Source organism: Pseudopipra pipra, chromosome W (assembly GCF_036250125.1).
Source record: "Pseudopipra pipra isolate bDixPip1 chromosome W, bDixPip1.hap1, whole genome shotgun sequence".
NCBI classification, from domain to species: Eukaryota; Metazoa; Chordata; class Aves; order Passeriformes; family Pipridae; genus Pseudopipra; species Pseudopipra pipra.
The window spans coordinates 39,467,941-39,487,580 of NC_087580.1; the positions used below are offsets into that span (position 1 = coordinate 39,467,941).

Genomic DNA, 19,640 nt, shown 5'->3' on the forward strand with positions numbered 1-19,640 from the left:
GGAGGTGCTTTGATTCAGGTAGTCTTGAAGGTGTCAACACAATTGAATTGTGAGGTGGACCCAAATAAGATCCCAAATACAAGCTGAGTCCCAGGTATAGTGTTCCTGGCTGCTGTCAGCTTTAATGGCCAAGCTGCACTTGTGTGGATCTGGTACTTGGCACGTTCTGCTGTTTCCCTTCGGTGCCTTGTCTGTCACATGTGGGGTGTGGATGAGTCAAGTTTGGTTCTGAATATTCCCAAATGATTGGAGTAACTGGTGAAAGGTCTCTAACCTTTGTATGTTCTCTCTGGTGAGAGAATGCAGGTCCTGCATGTGCTTCTTGTCTTATGGTGTTTTGCTGTTTGTGGGATTATTTTCCTCTGTTCAGCCTTGTCTGTCTGGTTGTGCAGCCTAAAGATGGCACAGGGAAGAGAACAAACCCAGGTTGGGGCACCAGACTTTTTGGCTTAGCAATGACTCTCATGGCAGATCCCCTCTGCATCTCCAGTGCTCTCCTTCAGGAGAAACACTGGTACAGAGCACCTTCCTTCCCAGCCTCTGTGTCCCTGATGTGATCATTCTTCCCAAGCCATGGGGAGGGTGTGGGCTGGGCTTGGCTGAGCTCTTCAGCAAGTAACAGCATCTTTTTTTTTTTACAGGAGGAGCTGTGGAAGATTCAGGAGAAGCTGGAGTGCTCCTTTGGGTCTCTGGTGGGGTCCAATGTTTACATCCCTCCCCAGGGATCCCAGGGCCTTCCTCCTCACTGTGATGATGTTGAGGTAGGACAGCACAACCTTGCCTGTGAAATTGTGCATGGGCTTTTGCTGATGGCAGTGTTTGCTGTTGTGTGTGTGCTTCTAACCCTCCCCCCCATTAAACATTATAGGAAAATGTTGGGGTTTTTTATTTGTGTTTCCTTGTAGTCGTTTTTCTTACATATTTTTGCTGAAAATTTACTAACAGTAATATCTAATCATAATATCATGTAAACTGGGTTTTCCAGACCTGGTATTTCCCTTAGATAAAAAGAGAAGTTTGTTTTCACAGCTGCAGAAGCTTTCTAGCACCTGTTTTTTCATTTTCACTTCATTCAGGCCCCAAGAATTTACAAGTCCTTTTTCGTTTACTAAGTACTTGCTCTTTCTTCAGCTGGACTGTAACAGCAGACTGGTTGTGCTTGTTGGTCCTGCTGTTTTTAAGAAGTTACTGATATGATGAATTCCTGTGGTCCAAATGCATTTTAAATCAGCTTCTAAAAGAAACATACAAATATACACTGCGTTATAAAGAAAAAATTGGACTATCCCACTTAAACCAAATCAAAAAATCCAATCCTTATATGTATATTTTGCTTTTTAATATTTTCATTTCCATTCAATACACCTGGGGTTTCATTTTCCTTATGCTTGTTATTCGGCAGCCTCACATCCAGCATTTCTAACTCAGGCCATCTACCCCCATTGGGCACCCTAAGGAGGTTTCTGATGCTCTGTTGGGGATAAGCCTCTTTCACCTGAAATTTTGGCTATTTGTGTGGCAGATGTTCCTTTTGGGTTAGTTCTCTAGCACTTACTGAAGTGACTGGAGAGAAACAGGGATTTCCAAATGCCTGCCTTAGGATAAAACAGATCCCACTTCACAACTCCTCTGTCTGTTGTCTCTAAACAGAGACAAAAAAATTAGTTCAAATTTAAATTTCTCTGAATTGTAGCTATCTAAAAATTAATGTGAAAGGAATTACTTCCTTATGGGTTTGGATTTATGGTCTTTTGCAGGTGTTTATCCTTCAGCTGGAAGGCGAGAAACACTGGCGGCTCTATAAACCAAGGGTGCCTTTAGCTCGGGAATATGATGTGGAATCAGAAGATAGGATTGGGAATCCCACACGTGAGTTCATATTAAAGGTATGAGAATTTCATTGCCTTAGGTGGTCTGGGCTGTGATTGCCAGAAAAGTTAAAAGTGGTCCATTTCTTGAAGGCAGTGATTGTGGCTGTGAAACTGAGGGGAGGGTTTGCACACTGCGAGCACGAGAAATTTGGGTGATAGTTGTCTGTATCCTTTTTTAAAGGTATCCTTTGCTTCTAGTATTTAAATAATGGGCCAAAACCCCCAGTTATTTCTGTAAATTGACTAGTACTCTCCAGGTTGGGCACCCTGACTCCTAGGTCATGTTTGTGGAGTTGTGTGCAGAAAAAACACTGGGTTTGTGTATGGTTCTAAAACATTTTTATGCTTTTACATGCTGCCTGCAATCCCTCAGGCTAATCCTTCTGTGCACTGAGACTTACTGCTGCACTGAACATTTTCACTGTTCTGGTGAATGAGATTTAAATATTTATCCTTGGCTGATAAAGAAAAGCATGAACCAAACCCCATATAAACTTGCTGTATTAATTGCTCTTCCTTTTTCCAAACCTGAAATTCAAGTGTTTGGTTGGTGGTTGATTTTTGGAATAAAAGGAACATTTCATGAAGATTACTGAGTGTCAACAGGGAATCTGGTGCTTGTCCTGTTCTGTTTTACCTGCTTTTGAAGTGTTACTTGTCCAGCTGGTGGTGCTGCTCCATGTTGGAATCCTCAGGAGTTTCTCTGCCTTTTGGCCTGTTATGGAGCCTCTCTCTGCTCTTCTCAGTGTCCAGAGCTGCATTTGGGTGTAGGTGTTTGAGGAATAGTGTGACATGTTGGATGGTGTAGGTGTTTTAGGAATAGTGTGACCCATTGGATGGGATGCTGACATCATGAGCTGTGTTGTTTGACAGAGGGGAATATTCAATCGTCATCGTGTACTGGGTGATGCAAAGTCTAGTAAACTACAGTTCCCTTTTTCATTTCTGGAATATTTTGGACCAGACTTCAGTGCCTTTCATTTTTATGGAATAATGATGGGCTTAAAAGTTATCCAGGTTTTTAATTTATTTTTCTTCTGTTTGCTGTTGTTCACTTCCTGTGACCCATTTCTTCTGGGTGGCTGGTGTCAAAGTTTGGTTGTCTCTTTGTGGCTGCCTCTGAGAGGGATGCTGTTGTTTGACTCTATTTCCTCCCTAAACATCTTTCTAGAATATTTCCTTTCTCCATCTTTCAAACGAAGAGAATTCAGAATACTCTTGGTTGGTGTAGTCCCCACTCTGGTAAGGAAGGCAGTTTTCTTTGACTGTGCTGTCCAACTCTATAGGTGTTTACAGGACAAGCCACAAGTAAACTTTTATTTCCTTCTTGGAGGGAATTTTATGTGCTTTACACCTTTCTTGTCTTGACTTTCCTTATCTAGTTTTTTTTCAGTGTGGAGTTTTAATTTACATAGGTGAGAAGAAAGATAGGGAGGAGGAGGAGGAAGGTCGTACCTGTTTTTTAAGTGCTTTAACTGAAAATCTCAGACAACAGTATTGTAACAGATTACCATTTTTACAGAATATTTGGCTTTTCTCGTGGAATACTAGCCTTTTCTTTTGATGTGATCTGACCAAATCCCCATTTCACTGCTCCTCTGCCAGCCCACTGTGTTGCCAGCAGGTCCATCTCAGCTGCTTCTTTGTCCTCTTCCTGCAGCTCAGTGGGAGTCTGTGTGTTCTGTAATGTTAAAAAGCTTGTTTCACATTTTCAGCAAATATTGACAGCAGGTTGGAAAGTTTAAGGTTCTGAACTTCTGGCTTAGTGTTCTTTATGTTATTAAAGTGTACATTGCAGGACTGCTCCATTTTGTGATTCTAAAGGATATATATTGTCAGACTGTCTGCTCAGAGAGTATTTTCTCTGACTGCAAAAAGGTTTGACCTGGTGCCCTAAATATATCAATTTTCTTGCAGCCAGGTGACTTCCTGTACTTCCCAAGAGAGACCATCCACCAAGCTGACACTCCTCTTGGGACCTCCCATTCCACACACGTGACCATCAGTACCTACCAAAACAAGTAATTATTCTTTATCTTTTGTTTTGTGTGGCTTTCCTCTGCCAAGTGATGTGTGTGAGTAGTGCAGACCTGAGATGTGGTGAAGTTTTGGGGCTTGGGGGAAGGAGGGGAGCAAGAACACTGTTGTTGTTTGAAGCAGCCTGTTTGAGAGGTTTTCATGCAGCAAGCTTGATTGCTTTTTAATTGCTTATTTTATTATTTACCAGCTGTAGGCTTTAATGTGGAAAATGCTACAACTGCAAACTCACTTCTATATTTAAAAAAATCTCTCATCAGTGGCTGAAGTTACTGTTCATTTCATAGCTCAGATAGAGAGTCATGAGTTACTCCTTTCATCATGTTTTCTCCTGTATTTGATAGTCACCTGCACTAATCTTCTGACAGATTTGCTGCCAATTCTTCCTTGCAAACATTTTCTGCTTATCTGTGTTTTTTTTTATCTCCTACCCCATGTATGCAAGTCAGATTTCCTATGACACGCTCCCAGTCCTTGTGCCCACACTGTTATCACACAGGGAAATGTTCTTGCCAACCTAATCAGCCTCCCAGATGCTGGGTTTGGAGCCATTGGTCTGAGTTAGGAATTAGGAAGGGCAGAACAAGTTTGGGCATATTCTAGATAACTGTGAGATGAATCTCTAACCACCAGCTGTGCCATTCTGGAAGCCAGGATGGGCTGGTAACTCTTCATCTGGCCACTCCTCCAACATGGAGAGAGGGTTAAGAGGAAGCTGCTCAAAGGTGTCAGTCTTCTTAAAAGTTGGGTTCAGATTATTTCAATTTACACCTGTGTTCTTTTATTCAGAAGGTAAAAAAAAAACTAAACCCAAAAAACAGGAGAGGAAAAGGAAAAGCTGCTCTTCTTCCAAGGTTAAAAAGTGGAGTCATCCCCCCTTAAGGCTGTTGGTAATGAAGTGCTGACATCCTGCCTCTGCACCTCCTGTCAGCAAGTGCAGGGAAAACAAGCAGGAGTCCTGGTGCAGGCTGGTGTTCTGACTTGTAGATGGAAGTATGATCTGGAAGCATTTCCTTGGCAAATTGAAGAGAAATCCTTGAAAGCAGCTGTGGAGGAAGTGCTGGTGGAGGTGGCACTTCCAGGTATTTTCAGGTTTGTCTGGGCCAGATCCCAGCAGGAGAGAAGTGTGCACATGCGGGATAAGCAGGGCAGTTTGGAAAAGCAGTCCCTTCACAGCCCGGCTCCCCCCAGCCCCCTTTGGGGGTGACCCCCCGCCCCTCGCGCTCCCTTTGGGGTCCCCCCCGCTCTTTCCCCCCCGCCGCTTTCCCGCCGTGCCCGCCCCGCTCACCCGACAGGGCGGGGCCGGCAGGGACGGGGCGGGGACGGGCCGAGCGCTGATTGGCTGCGGCGGGGGCTCGAGAGGCGGGGCGTGCGCAGAGCGCCATGTTGTCTGCGGGGCAGCGGTAGCGGTGGAGGTGAGGCTGCGCTCGGAGAGCGCGATTCTGGGGATCCGCTCGGGGCTGCGGGGAGCGCGGCTGTGGGTGGAAAGGCTGGAGGGCTCGGGAGGGTTTAGCCGAGGGGTTCGGGGGTTCCCGAGGGTCAGAGCGCGGGGCCTGGAACCCGCGTGGGGGGGGTGGGGCTGTCCCAGCGCCCTGGCTGCACTGCGCAGGCGCGCCGGCGTTACCCGCCGGCATGACCCGCGACCCGCCATTACCCCTCCCGCCACAGCGCCCCCTGCCGGCCCGGCGGACCGACCCCAGGGAAAGGGGATCCAATGCTCCGCCCGAACCCCAGAGACCCCCAACACGCAGCACACAGAGACCCCAAAGGGACTGGGGCCCGGGGGTTCCCTAAAGCCCAGCAGTGGGGTTCAGGGGATCTCACAGCCCCCAGGGGAAGGAGTCCTGGGGGTGCCCCCCGAAGTCCGGGGGGGAGATGTACCGCATCCGGGTAAGGGGATCCCAGTGCCCCTCAGTACGGCCCAGTAACCCCCTCAGTGACCACCCAGTGTGTCCCAGTGACCTCCCACTGCCCCCCAGGATGGCCCAGTGATGTTCCAGTGAGCACCCAATAGCCCCCAGTATGGCCCAGTAACCTGCCAGTGTCTCTCCCTCTGTCCTGATAATCCCCCAGTAACTCCCCAGTCCCTCCCAGTGCCCTCCCGGAATCCCTCAGTAACCCTCTAGTCCCTCCCAGTGCCCTCTGGTTCCCCCCAGTGTGTCCCAATATCCTCCAGTAATCACCCAGTGCCCTGCAAAGCCCCCCAACTGTCCCCAACGTGTCTGCAGATGCCCTTGGCCTTTCTGTGAGCGTGTGGGGGGGCATTTTTGGGGTCAAAGGGTCCAGGGGGGGCTCCTGGGGTGAGATGGAGGGTTGGGGACATCAGGGATGGGGCTTGGGGCCAGTGGAATTGGGGGTGTCAAGAGGGGAATAATGGCAATGGGGAGGCCCTGGGGACACTGGAGACACCAGGCTTGTCTTGGAGTGTCAAGGGGGAATTAGGAACACCAAGAGGGTCTTGAGGACACCGGGGAGGTCTCAGGACTCAGCTGCTCTTGGTGCAGCCCCTCATCTCCACCCCAAACCTCTTTAACCTCCCCATATGTCCCTTAACCTTCATTTTCCCTTTAGTCCCCTCCCCCCACAGACCCCTTTGATGCCCAAATGCCCCCAAAACCTGTTTTAACTCCCCCAAATACACCCAAAAGACTCCTAAACGCCCCCAAATCCCCATCCAAACCCCCAGATCCCTTCAAATCTCCCCCAGCCCCCCCCCCCCTCAAATCCATTCCAACCCCCCCCCAAAGAGGGGGGCACCCTGGCACCCTGGGACAGGAACACAGTGGGCTGTACTGGGGGCACTGGGCTGTACTGGAAGGACACTGGGGGGGCTCAGATGTCCCAGGACAACGTGGCCCAGCTCCAGGAGAGCTCTGGGGAGCAGTGAGGAGGTACTGGTCTGTCCTGGTCTGTACTGATCTGTACTGGTTTGTACCCCCAATCCCCAAAGCCCCTCCCCAGCTCCCCCAGGACCCTCCCGCACCCCAAAGCCCCCCAGGCCCCTGAGTTGGTCCTGCTGCCCCTTGAGCATCTGCAGCTGCTGCAGAACCAGGCATTTCATCAGCAAATGTGCAGGTGACACCAAGCTGGGGGTGTGTTGATGTGCTGGAAGGCAGGAGGGCTCTGCAGAGGGACCTGGCCCAGCTGGATCCATGGGCTGATTGCAAGGGGATGAGGTTCCAGCAGGCCAAGGGCCGGGTCCTGCCCTTTGGGCACAAGAAGCCCCGTCAGCCCCCCGGGCTGGGGCCAGAGTGTCTGGAGAGCAGGCAGGCAGAAAGGGAGCTGGGAGTGTGGATGGACAGGCAGCTGAAGAGGAGGCAGAGTGTGGCCAGGTGGCCAAGAGGGCCAATGGATGATGGCCTGTGTGAGGAAGAGTGTGTCAGCAGGAGCAGGGAAGTGATTGTTGGGCTGGACTGAGCGCTGGTGAGGCCACCCCTGGAGTGCTGTGTCCAGCTCTGGGCCCCTGAGTTGAGGAAGGCCCTGGAGGGGCTGGAGCAGGAGCAGAGAAGAGCAGCGAGGCTGGGGAAGGGAGTGGAGCCCAAGTGGTGTGAGGAGAGGCTGAGGGAGCTGGGGGTGTTGAGGCTGGAGAAGAGGAGGCTCAGGGGAGACCTCCTGACTGTCTGCAAGTCCCTGCCAGGAGGTTGGAGCCAGGTGGGGGTGGGGCTGTTCTGCCAGGAAGCAGCAGTAGGACAAGAGGGCTGGGTCTTGAGCTGTGCCAGGGGAGGTTTAGGTTGGATATTGGGAAGCAATATTTTTCCTGGGAGAGTAGTCAGGCCTTGGAATGGGCTGGGCAGGGAGGGGGTGGAGTCAGCGTCCCTGGAGGTGTTGAAGGTGAGAGTGGATGTGGCCTCAGTGCCATGGTCTGGGAAGCACGGTCGGGTTGGATCAAGGGATGGACTTGATGATCTTGGAGGTCTTTTCCAACCCGAGTGATTCTGTGATTCTGTGATTGCCATTCCTATGACAGCACATGCTTGAGGCTCTATCCCCAGGGTGATAGAGATGTCTGTCCATATCTATCTCCAAGGTTAGTCTGTGAATGTGTGGTGTTAGAAAAGCAGGCTGAGTTCTGGGCTGGTTGTAAAAGGAGAAAGAAGCCCAGAGGCCAGTGCAAGCAGGCAGCCCTCAGCTTGCACCTGATGTCCCCTCCCTGCAGGTTCCTGTCCTTGAGCCCAGGCCCTGAGGTGAGGCTGAGAAGTGGCGCGGAGGTGAGCCCAGAGCTGTCCCTGAGGTGAGGCTGAGAATAAGTGCAAGGCAGAGGTGCTGCTGAGGAAGGAGAGCCCCGTGGTGGGGAAGAGGCGAAGGTGCCCATCCCGAGAAGGTGCTGTGTCCATCCCCTGTGTGCCAGGTGAGCTGGGGCTTTGCTGCAGAGCTGCGGGCGCTGATTTGAGCGTCTCCAAGTGCTGAGATCGTGGGCACCCAGGAACACAAACTGTGCCTGGCCACGGAGCCTGCAAGGAGGAGCAGAGACAGCCCTGGCAGTGTGGGGGGCCAGGTTGTCCCTGTGCCTTCCCCTGCAGGCCCTGGCTGTCCCTGCTGGGCCCCTGTCCATCCCCATCAGGTCCCTGCCCGTCCCCCCCGGGCTGAGCTCCCCCCAGGAAGTGCCGTGGAGCTGAAGCTGCTGCCATCCCCCCCCTGCAGCCGCTGCCCCAGCCAAGGGAGCAGCAAAGGCAGGGCCAGGAGCAGAGGCAGCAGCAGGGGAGCCCTGGGGGGACCGGGAAGCTCTTGTGTGGGTCAGGAAAGAGGCGCTGGGCACGAGGCCGGGGCTGTGCTGAGCAGGCCCAGCCCTCACATCCCCCCAGCCAACGCCGGCTGCCCGGGGGGCTTGGGAGGGACCCCCAGCCCATGTGCCCCACACTGAGCTGGCAGAGAGAGAGCCAAGGGACAGGGCCACGGGCAGGGCCACGGGTGAGGGACAGGCAGGGCCATTGCAGGGCCACGGTGAGGGCAGAGCCTGTGGCAGCAGAGCTGCCCAGGGCCGGGGGCAGCCGGGGGTGTTGGTACCAGCCAGTGCTGGGGCCAAGCAGAGCACGAGGCCTCTTGCAGACCCCTGGAGCAGCCTCCCACTTGCCAGCCCCGCCCTGGTGGTGTGACACTGTCCCCTCCCTACAGGACACTCCCACAGAACTCTTTGGGGGGGCCTTTTGTGTCTTTTGCTGGTTCCTGATTCCTTCTGGGGACCTGAGGGAGCCTCTGCAATCCCATCCATGGGGCACAATCTCCTGTGCAGAGTTTGACTCACTGCAGACTTTGCAGGGAAATCTGTGCTGGCAGCTGCATCCTGAGCCCAAGGTCAGTTTGTATCCTAGAGTGCTGATCCATCCTGGGGACCCAAGGGATCCTCTGCCACTCCATCCATGCAGCAGGAGTCACCCTCCTGCCCTTGACTCCCTGCAGAGGAACAAGTGCCATCTCTCTGTTTGGGAGAAGCCAGATGCTGCCCCTGGGCCATCAGAAGTGGTGCTGAAGCCTCTTTCAGCCCAGCCCCTGGTGCAGTTTTCTCATCCCCTCACCGAGTGCCCGCTCCCCCAGCCGGCACTGACCAACCAGGGCGTTTGGCACACGTGGTTTGGTGGTTTGGAGAAACAGCCCCGGACTGGCAGGGGGCCAGAGAACCTCGAGGAACAGCCCTGGTGAGGTGCCTGCACTGACAGAGGCCAGGGGATCGCTGCTCCATGGAACTGACTGGAGCTCTGGGTGAACGTGAGCTGAAGTGTCTGTGACCTGTGGATGAGTCCAGGATGGAGCAGAGACCCCCCTGCAGCCCGGGAGGAGCCCTCACCAGAGTAGGGGATGCCCAAAGGAGGCTGGGAGCCCGTCAGAAGCCCCTGCAGAGCCAAGGAAGCAAAGCCCTTGTTTCCCAGGGTGTCGCCTCGCCCCAGTTTGGTTTTGGAAGATTTTTTTGGTCTAATCTTCATATTTTTGAGGTTTTCTTAGCTGAATCTCAACTTTTTGCAGTTTGGGGGGGCAGGGGTCTTCCTGCTGTTTCTGAATCTCATTGTTTTTTGCCTGAATCTTGTTGGTTTGGGTTTTTCTGGGCTGAATCTTGGTGTTTTGGAGGTTTTTATGGTCACAGGATGCCCAGTGAGTTCTAGAGATGGCCTTGGGCAGGAGGAACCCCCAAGCCAACGCGCTCAGCCCTTGTTTTCCCCCCATCAGGATTTGTCCTTCCCAAAGCTTGGGCGGATGGAGGAGGAGGCTGCGAGGAAGAGGAAGATGCCTTGGGCCCCCCAGGCAGGTGAGGAGGAAGTCAGTGTCCCTTTGGGCGGGTGTTGTGCTGGCTCTGTCAGCCGAGCATGGCCCCGGCTGCAGGACAACCCCGCTGGCGCCGCCGTCCTGCCGGGGCCGGAGTTGGGGGGATGTCCTTGGCCTTCCCTGTGGGCCGGAGGCAAATCCCCTGCCTGTCCTTCTTGCTTCCTGCCCCAGGCCCCGAGCTGAGGACGGAGAGCCCGGAGGACAAATCCCCCCGTGAGACCCTGGTGGTAGAGGCCGTTTTGAAGGGCTCCCCGGCGCAGGAAGGCAGCGGGGAGGAAAAGGGCCGGAGATCCCCCCGCAGGAGGGGCTCCAAAGCCAGCCCAGGGTGCTCTGAGGAGGAAAGAGCCAGCCTGTGCCGGGAAGGGGGCCGGAGCTTGAGGGGGAGCTCTGACCTGGTGGTCCCTGAGCAACCTCCCATCAGGGAGAAGCCCTTCAGGTGCTTGGAATGTGGGAAGAGCTTCAGGACAAGCACTGACCTCCTCACCCACCAGCACATCCACACTGGGGAACGGCCTTACCCGTGTGGGGAATGTGGGAAGAGCTTCAGGAACAGCTCCAGCCTGATCCGACACAAGCGCATCCACACTGGGGAACGGCCCTACACATGTAGAGAATGTGGGAAGAGCTTCAGCCGGAGGTACTACCTCTTCACCCACCAGCACATCCACACTGGGGAACGGCCCTACACGTGTGGGGAGTGTGGGAAGAGCTTCATTGACAGCTCCGGCCTGCACGTGCACCGTCGCATTCCCACTGGGGAACAGCCCTACAAGTGTGTGGAGTGTGGGAAAAGTTTCAGGATCATCTCCAACCTCCGTACCCACCAGCTCAGCCACACTGGGGAACGACCCTACATATGTGGGGAATGTGGGAAGAGCTTCAGGAGCAGCTCCTGCCTGATCCAACACCAGCACATCCACACTGGAAAACGGCCCTACACGTGTGGGGAATGTGGGAAGGGGTTTCAGACCAGCTCAGATCTCCTGAAGCACAAGCCAACACACACAGGGGAGTGGGCCTTGCACTGCACCTACTGCGGGAAGGGCTTCAACCGGAACTCCACCCTTGTCACCCACCGGCGCATCCACACTGGAGAGAGGCCCTACAAGTGTGGGGAGTGTGGGAAGAGGTTTCAGACCAGCTCAAGTCTCCTCAGGCATGAGCAGACACACACGGATGAGAGGCCCTTCCGCTGCACCGACTGCGGGAAGGGCTTCAAACTGAACTCCCACCTTGTCAGGCACCGGCGCATCCACACCGGGGAGAGGCCCTACAAGTGTGGGGAGTGTGGGAAGAGCTTCACCCAGAGCTCTGCCTTGACCAGACACCAACGGACCCACTGGTAAGGGAAGCCCTACCAGTGCCCCGACTGCAGAAGAGCTAGCTTCGGCGCTTCAGCCGCTGCTTCCACCTTGAATGAACCCCCTGGTGTTGAGGCAACCCCTGGAGTCCAGTGACTGTCAGTCCATCCCTTCTGATCAGAAAGGGCCAGTCCGCTTTCACAGAGGCACGTTCTTCCAACAGAACCCTTCTTGGGGATGTGTGGAGATTCCTTCCTTCGCTGGGGACCCCCCAAGGTCACTCCTGGAGTCTGAGAGCAGAGATCTCCCCACGAGCGTTGGTCTGGGGGAGTTCCATCCATTTCTAATTGAGAATCGTTGCTTTTGTGCCAGCTTGAGTAGAATTGCTTCAACAATTGCTTTAGTGTAGAGCACTGTCCTATCTTATCCTGTACTCCTGGTAGTTTTAGTGTTTCTGTTGTGCAGTAAATAACTGTGATGAAGGTCTTTTGTCTGATCATTTGGAACCCTAAATAAATTCCTTTTTATCAATAGATCTGATTTGCCATCATTAAAACCCTGGGGACAAAAGTGGTTTAGTCACACCTCTGTAATTCCTCTAAACTGAAACTGTTTGCATAATCCAAGGCTGTGATTAGATCCAGCAGCCCCCAGCACCGCACAGGAAGTTGGGAGCTCAGGGGGGCCAACCCCCTTTCCCAATCCCCTGGTGTCCAAAGACCCCCATGGGACCATCGGACCTGCCTGACCACCCACCCTTTTCCGCCCTTTTCCCTGTTCCTCCCACTTTCCCATTGTCCCCTCAATCTCCAATTTTCCTCCAAAACAGTTTTGGGGTCCCAACCAATACTTTTTGCCCCCTCTCCTGTGGGCACTGATGGAAAAAATGAGGCTGCACACACAGAGTTCCATTGCGGGACTTGTCCTCCCATCTTTCCGGCGTCCCCCTTTCATTGGGGTTCCTTTGGAAACAGTGCCTGGGCTTTGTCTTTTAGTCCACTGGAATTCCCAGCATGGCCCAAAAGCAGTGCCCTGATCCACACATTCCCCTCCCCTCATGTGCTGGCTGTGTTCAGCCACCAGAGAAACACAGGCTGCCATGCAGAGCGTTCCAAGTGGTTTCCACTTTGGCAAACAGCACTCTCTGGATGGAAAACACCAGTCAAGGCCAAAACACTCCTTTTGGATCCTGATTAACTGAATGCAGCTGCTGCTGCCTTAACCTGTTCCCACAGAAATTCTCAGGGTTCCTTTGCTTCCAGGAGGCCCCACATGTCACCATGGCCCCTGGATTCCATGAGCTTCCATAGTCTCCAAAGATTCCTTTAGTTCCATGAGGCCCAAAATGCCCTTTGGATTCCAGATTTCCCATTATCCCAGGGTCCCTTGTGCTTCAGAAGGAGCTGCAGTGGGACAGTGGCCCCTTGGTTCTGTGAGCTCTGCAGTGTTCCAGGAATCCTTGGGTTCCAGGAGAGCCTGCAGTTTCACAAGGAGCACTTGAATGCAGGAGGTTCTGCAGGGTCCCAATGGCCCCTGGATTCTGGGAGGTTCAGAAATATCTCTGGGCTCCCTTGGTTCCAGGAGGACACACATGTCAGCAGGAACCTTTGATGGCAGGAGATTCAACAGTGTCCAAGAATTCCTTTTATTTCATGAGGCTCTGGGTTGTCCCAATGGTCTCCTGATTCCATCAGCCCCCTCAATGTCACAATGGTCCCTTGGTTCCAAGAGTTTCCGCAGCGTCCCAGGGTTCCTTTTACTCCATGGGGAGCTGCAGTGTCACAATGAGCCCTGAATTCCAGGAGTTTTCCCAGGGTGACAGTGCTGCCTTGATTCCATGAGATTGCCCAGTGTCCCAGAGCTCCTTTGGCTCCAGAAGGCCCTGCAGTTTCACAATGGTCCTTGGTTCCAGGAGGTTACTTAATGCTTTATTTGCCTCAGTCTTTAACACCCAAAGCAGTTGTCCTCAGGATCTCCAGCTCCCAGGGCTGGAAGTTGGTGATGGGGAGCTGAGTGAAGCCCCCACAATGCAGGAGGAAACAGTCAGTGACCTGCTCTGCCAGTGAGACCCCCCCAAGTGCCTGGGCCCACATGGGATGCAGCCAAGAGTCCTGAGGGAGCTGGAGAAAGAGCTGGCCAAGCCACTCTCACTCATTCCGCAGCAGTGCTGCACAACTGCACATGTCCCAGCTGACTGGCAACAAGCACATGGGATGCCCATCCACAGGAAGGGCCAAAAGGAGCATCTGGGGAACTCCTGGCTTGTCCCATTGACCTCAGGACCGGGGAAGTCGATGCAGCAGATCCTCCTCAGTGCCATCCCATGGCAGAGGCAGGACAACCAGGGGATCAGGCCCAGCCAGTGTGGGGTTGGGAAAGGCAGGTCCTGCCTGACCAACCTCATCTCCTTCTCTGACAAAGGACCCGCTCAGCAGCTGAGGGAAAGGCTGGGATGTGTCTCTGTGGAATTCCAGAAAGCCTTTGGCACCATCTCCCCCAGCATCTCCTGCACAAACTGGCTGCTCATGGCTTGCCCGGGGAACTGTTTGCTGGGTGACAAAGTGTCTGATAGCCCAGGGAGTGGTGGGGAATGGAAGGAAATCCACTCGTGGGGTTCCCAAGGGCTCAGGGTTGGGGCTGCTCCTGTTTAACATCGTTGGGGATGATCTGGGCCAGGGGATCGAGTGCCCCCTCAGGAAAGTCGTGGACAACACCACGTTGGGTGTGAGTGTGGATGTGCTGGAGGGCAGGAAGGCTCTGCAGAGGGATCTGGACAGGCTGGATCAATAAGGCCAAGTGTCAGGGCCTGCCCTTGGCTCCCAACAACCCCTGGAATGCTCCAGGCTGGGGGCAGAGGGGCTGGAGAGCTGCTCAGCAGGAAGGGACTTGGGGGTGCTGCTTGACAGTGACTGGATATGAGGCAGAGTGTGTCCAGGGGGGCAAGAAGGCCAAGGGCATCGTGGCCTTTGTGGAGAAGAGTGTGGCCAGCAGGAGCAGAGAACTGATTGCCCCTCTGTGCTGGGCACTGGGGAGGCCCCAGCTGGAGTGCTGTGTCCAGTTCTGGCCCCTCAGTGCCAAAAGGCCCTTGAGGGGCTGGAGCATGTCCAGAGAAGGGAACGGAGCTGGGGAAGGCTCTGGAAAACATGTCTGGTGAGGGACAGCTGAGGGAACTGGGCTTGTTGAGTCTGGCGAGGGGGAGGCTCAGGGGGGACCTCATTGCTCTCTGTAATGACCTGAAAGGAGGTTTTAGTAGGGTGGGGATTGGTCTCTTCTGCCAAGGCTACAGTGAAAGGTTGTGAGGGAATGGCCTTTAATTGTGTTGAGCAAGGTTCATACTAAATATTAAAGAACCCTTTTTCCACTGAGAGAGTGTTCAGGCATTGGAACAAGTAGCCCAGGGAGGTGGTGGAGTCTCTGGAAGTGTTCAGGTGTGTGGTGGGTTGACTTTGGCTGGACACCAGGTGCCCTCCCAGCCGCTCTATCACTCCCCTTTCCAACAGGACATGGGAGAAAGTAAGGTTGAAAAAACAAAATAGTGGGTTGGGATAAGGCAGTTTATTCAAAGCAAAAAGCAGAACAAAGCTTGTGCACACAGAAACCAAAGACAGCAGGGTTTGTTCTCTGCTTCCCATGAGCAGCCATGGTCGGCCACTCCCGAGGAGCAGGGCTTGGGTCCGCGGGACGGTTCCTCAGCAGGCAGCCATCAGACAATGAATGCCCCCCTCCTGCTCCCTGCCTCAGCTTTTAGAGCTGAGCTGACCTCCCATGGTCTGCAATGTCCCTTGGGTCAGTTGGGCTCAGCTGGCCTACTTGGGTCCCCTGCCAGGCTCTTGCCCTCAGCTAAGGAAGGAATGTCCCAGTGTTGGTGCTGTGCTCAGCAGTGGCCAAAACACTGGGGTGTTCTCAACCCCCTTCCAGCTGCCAATGCCAAGCCCAGCCCTGGGAGGGCTGCTGTGGGGAACTGAACTGCAGCTCAGCCAGACCCAACCCAAATATCTATGGCACATATTCTATAGAATCCATCCTTAGGTGTTGTATGAGAGATCTGTAAGATATTACAAATAATAAGCAATAATAAGGCAAGTGTCCTCCTTAGGGACACCTCCCCGAAACTATTGCCTGGGTTTGTCCCCTGGGGGTCTCTGCAGCAGCAAGCACAGCCCCACACTGACTGCTCTGGGCTGTGCAGGCATTTGTGGTTCTGCCTGTCTCACACACCCCCAACCTTGGGATGGATCTGGATGTGACTGGATGTGATGTCACAGGGGAGCTGTGATATCATGGGGAGGTGTGATGTCACAGGGACGATGTGATGTCACAGGGGAGGATGTGATATCCCAGGAGAGGTGTGATGTCATATATGGATGTGAAGTCATAGAGATGTGATGACACAGGAAAGATGTGATGTCACAGGGGAGCTGTGATGTCGCAGGAGAGCTGTGATGTCACGGGGAGGATGTGATTTCACAGGGATGATATGATGTGATGTCATATGATGGATGTGATGTCCTAGAGAATCCTTGACGTCACAAGAAAGATGTGATGTCACAGGGGAGCTGTGATGTCACATGGGAAGTGTGATGTCACAGAAATGGTATGATGTCATATGATGGATGTGTCACCATAGGGGAGATGTGAAGTCACAGGGCAGCTGTGATGTCACAGTCGAGCACGGGATGTTACAGGGATTATATGAGATCACAGGAGAGATGTGATGTCATATGATGACTGTGACGTCATGAGGGAGATGTGATGACACAGGAAAGATGTGATGTCACAGGGGAGCTGTGATGTCGCAGGAGAGCTGCTTAAACCAACCACCATGCTATGAAGTTAGCAGTCTATTAGAAGATTGCAGGCATGATGCGAGCTGGGGCCTATGGGGGGACTGGACACTTTCTTTGCTTTTCAACACAGGGCCCTTCTTCCGTGAGGCCCAGCACCCCATGCACTGTTATTTATAATCTTGTGTGGACTCGTAAACTAAGAGGTTTCCTTCACATGTTGCAGTAGGTAGAGAGGAGAGAGAGAGATTCAAAACAATCCTTGCCACTTGCTATAAAACCACTGGGACAAAACATATATAAACAACACCCATCTTCATGAAAGACAATAAAACATAATATCAATAACTATAGTATTGTCTGGTAACCTGACAGCAGTATTCAAACTATACAAGCAATCCACCCTTTCAAAGCCTTTCCAGTCTGGATATGATACAGAATTTTGAGTTTGTTTTTCAAATTTTAGCTAATTCATAATACAAATTCAATTATATTATAACCCTCTATACTGGAGAAAAATGCAAGTTTTGACTCTAACTCTGATCCTCGCCCACCAGCAATACAACACCACATACAAAAAGAATAAGTCAAAACACATTGTTGGTGACAGAGACTTTCTTAACTCTGGAATAGTAGATTCAGGGATCCATTAGGGCAAGAGGCCTGCTATATAAGAAAGAAAAAACCAATGCATTTTGTTCTTCAAGATGCATGGCCTGCATTGAATGGCTAATGCATGGCTGTAGTTATTGTTCTGATTAATACAAAGATGACAAAAGCAATTAGAAGAGTTTCTCTCATTTACTGTGTTCTGCATCATCTTCTCAGTCTCGGGCTTGGCTCACCAGAGCCACAGACTGGCTCCTCTTATTCATGAGAATTACTAATGATAGATTGAGAGTGAATACTTTTTGATTTGTGATATAACTAAACGAATAAGGATCACTTGAAGGCATATTAAAGGTATTGCTAGTCATATTAATTACAACATCAGGTGCATCTCAGGTCTTTTCAATACAGACTATACATTTTTTGCACTTGGGATCAAATTAAAGATTTAGTTTTGTTTTCTCTCTTTTTCCAAAATTCTAATCAAGGATGGAGAAGTCCAGATTCCAGCTTGCAGCTGGTTCATTAGATGTGATCTATATTATCTGCTTGTATTTTTAGGGTTTTTTTGTCTATGAAATTCTGGTAAGAGAACAAAATTCACAACATAAGCAGCACAAAGGAGAGCAAATAACTAGTTGTAAGATCATGTAAAAATCAGCTGAGTAAACTTTTTAAACACAATTCTAAAGATGTGATCAGCATAATGCCAACCCAGGGTAAGGCCTCTGGCTTTAACCACTTGTATTCACAGCACCAGCTGTGGGGGTGTTTCAAGAAGACAGTTCCCCCACTCCTGCAGACTGAGGGTCTAGAGAAACCCTGAGCAAAGTACACACAGAACCTGACAGGGTCACTCCACTGTCACGGTCACTTCTCAGTTTATAACAGGGAGATAGAAAGATGTTTTATCTAAGAGTTAAGGAAATCCTCAGCCTGCTGGCTTTCCATTGATCTTATTTGCAAAGTTGTAGTTTTTAGGAAGCAGGGGGGTTCTACACCCCACCCCCAGCCCCGAGACACTGGTAATTTAAACTTTTTTGAGTTCGGCCAGAGGAGGTTTAAGCCTCCCACTCGGTTCCTAGGCAACAAACTATCTCTATTGTGTGAGCTACTAACACCTTATCTCTTTCTCTGCTAAGGCAAAGGCCAAGTTTTGCAAGAGGGCTTTTTATCCTTTTTGTCAAAACCCTGCCTTTTTTTTTTTTTTTTTTCTGAATACAAAGTTTTGGCAGAAGGTTTTTATAGGGGTACAATACAATCAAGAAGGCATTTCACTAAAACTTTTGTACAAAGCCTCATTTCCCGTAAAAACTCCCTAAAACCGTCTGCATACTAGCTTGCAGTTAAACGCAATTCTTTGGTTTTAAGTTATCTCCAAGTGATTAGAAGGACTAAAGAGAGAGATTTTGCTTTCTTTTCTCAACCACTTACATGCTTGGTTTCTGCGGGGCAAATCCCCGGTGTCTCACTAATTTCCAAATGGCAGGAGTTAAAAATGGAAACGAGAACTATGGAAAGGTGTGTACTTGTTTGTTTTAAATACTTATTCCTCAAGAGGAACAGAAAAGGGAAAGAAGACTCTTTTGTTTCTCTTTCTGACTGCAGCCTCTCCTGCCGTTCTAACGGGAGGAGAGTCTCCCGGACTCTCATCTCTGGGGTTTAACAGTGACTGACAAACTTATGGTCGCTTCTCCACGCACACACAGCCCCCAACACACACACACGCCAGCATGGTACCGTCAGCAACACTGTGAGCTCACGGCGACATTGGACACACAACGCAATTAACAGGAGAGTTAACAGAGATACGGGAAGGCAGTTCTCTAGCCTGCCTCTCCTGTCAACGAGAAGTGGCACTTTTCCGGGGTTGCTCTGTTCTTGTTTCCCTCTGGGGCTGCTCCGTTCCTGGTTTTTTCGTGCATTGCTGCTGCCGGGCTGTCCTCTCGCCGGCTCCCGGGCACTCCGGCCCTATCCGTGCGGCGCTGCCAGCTCTGCTCCGCCGCGCCCTTAGGATTCTCCAGCAGCCGGAGTGGCTCTCTGGTGTTCGTCTGCACCACAACTCCGCGCGGGGTGGCAGCGGCCACGATTGGAACTCGCCCTGTTCGATCGGTGCAGTGCACGCTGGGCAGCGATGTGCTACCCCTTCCAGCAGGGTGGCTGCATGGCCGAAAAGTCTCCTATCAGCGGCGAGGAGGGGTGGCCTTTCTCTTCTTACTGTCTCTGAGGGTGATTTGCTAGGTTTTTCTTTATTTTCTGGCTTGAAGGGTGGTGATTTTTTCGAAGCATGATCTTTTGAAGTTTTAAAGACAGTTCGCCACAGTTTCAGGATGCTGGCAGCCTGCTTAAGAGACTCAGTGGCTGCATTAAAAAGCACTCTCCCTGCAGAGTCCCAAATGTCTGTACCAAATGCTGACTGAGCATCTACCCCATTTCTTTTGCACCAACTATAGAAGGTGCAGAGCACACATTTCTGATATTTCACACTGTGCTTCTCTAGTATCTCTGTTAGCACCATGCCAACAGATTCCTCCTGCACGGATATCTGTGCTTCCATTATTTATTCCCCAATGGCTCACCTTCTTTCCAGGTGTCTATAAGTCTTGACTTACTTTTCGGCTCTAAGGTCCGCTGACAAATGCTCCATTGGGGTTCCATCGTCACTGCTCTGAGGTCCACAGTCACCGCTCTCAGGTCCGTGGCGATAAATCCCCTCCCTACCGCTCTAAGGTCTGTGGCAAATCTTCTGCAACAAATCTTCTCTATCACCACTCTAAGGTCTG

The 19,640-nt window shown here is 51.9% G+C and overlaps 1 protein-coding gene and 1 long non-coding RNA gene across 2 annotated transcripts in view; both read left to right on the top strand.

Moving 5' to 3' along the window:
• Positions 1–19,640, top strand: part of LOC135405704 (uncharacterized) — a 614,579-nt gene that overhangs the window by 89,365 nt on the left and 505,574 nt on the right. The window lies entirely within an intron of this gene.
• Positions 10,144–11,532, top strand: LOC135405301 (zinc finger protein 501-like). Its single transcript, XM_064639971.1, has one exon. The coding sequence runs from the start codon at positions 10,205–10,207 to the stop codon at positions 11,507–11,509; it is 1,305 nt and encodes a 434-aa protein (XP_064496041.1). The 5' UTR covers positions 10,144–10,204; the 3' UTR covers positions 11,510–11,532.

Coding starts and splice junctions, on each gene's coding strand:
- LOC135405301 (XM_064639971.1), top strand. CDS start 10,205: ATGGCCCCGGCTGCAGGACAACCCCGCTGGCGCCGCCGTCCTGCCGGG.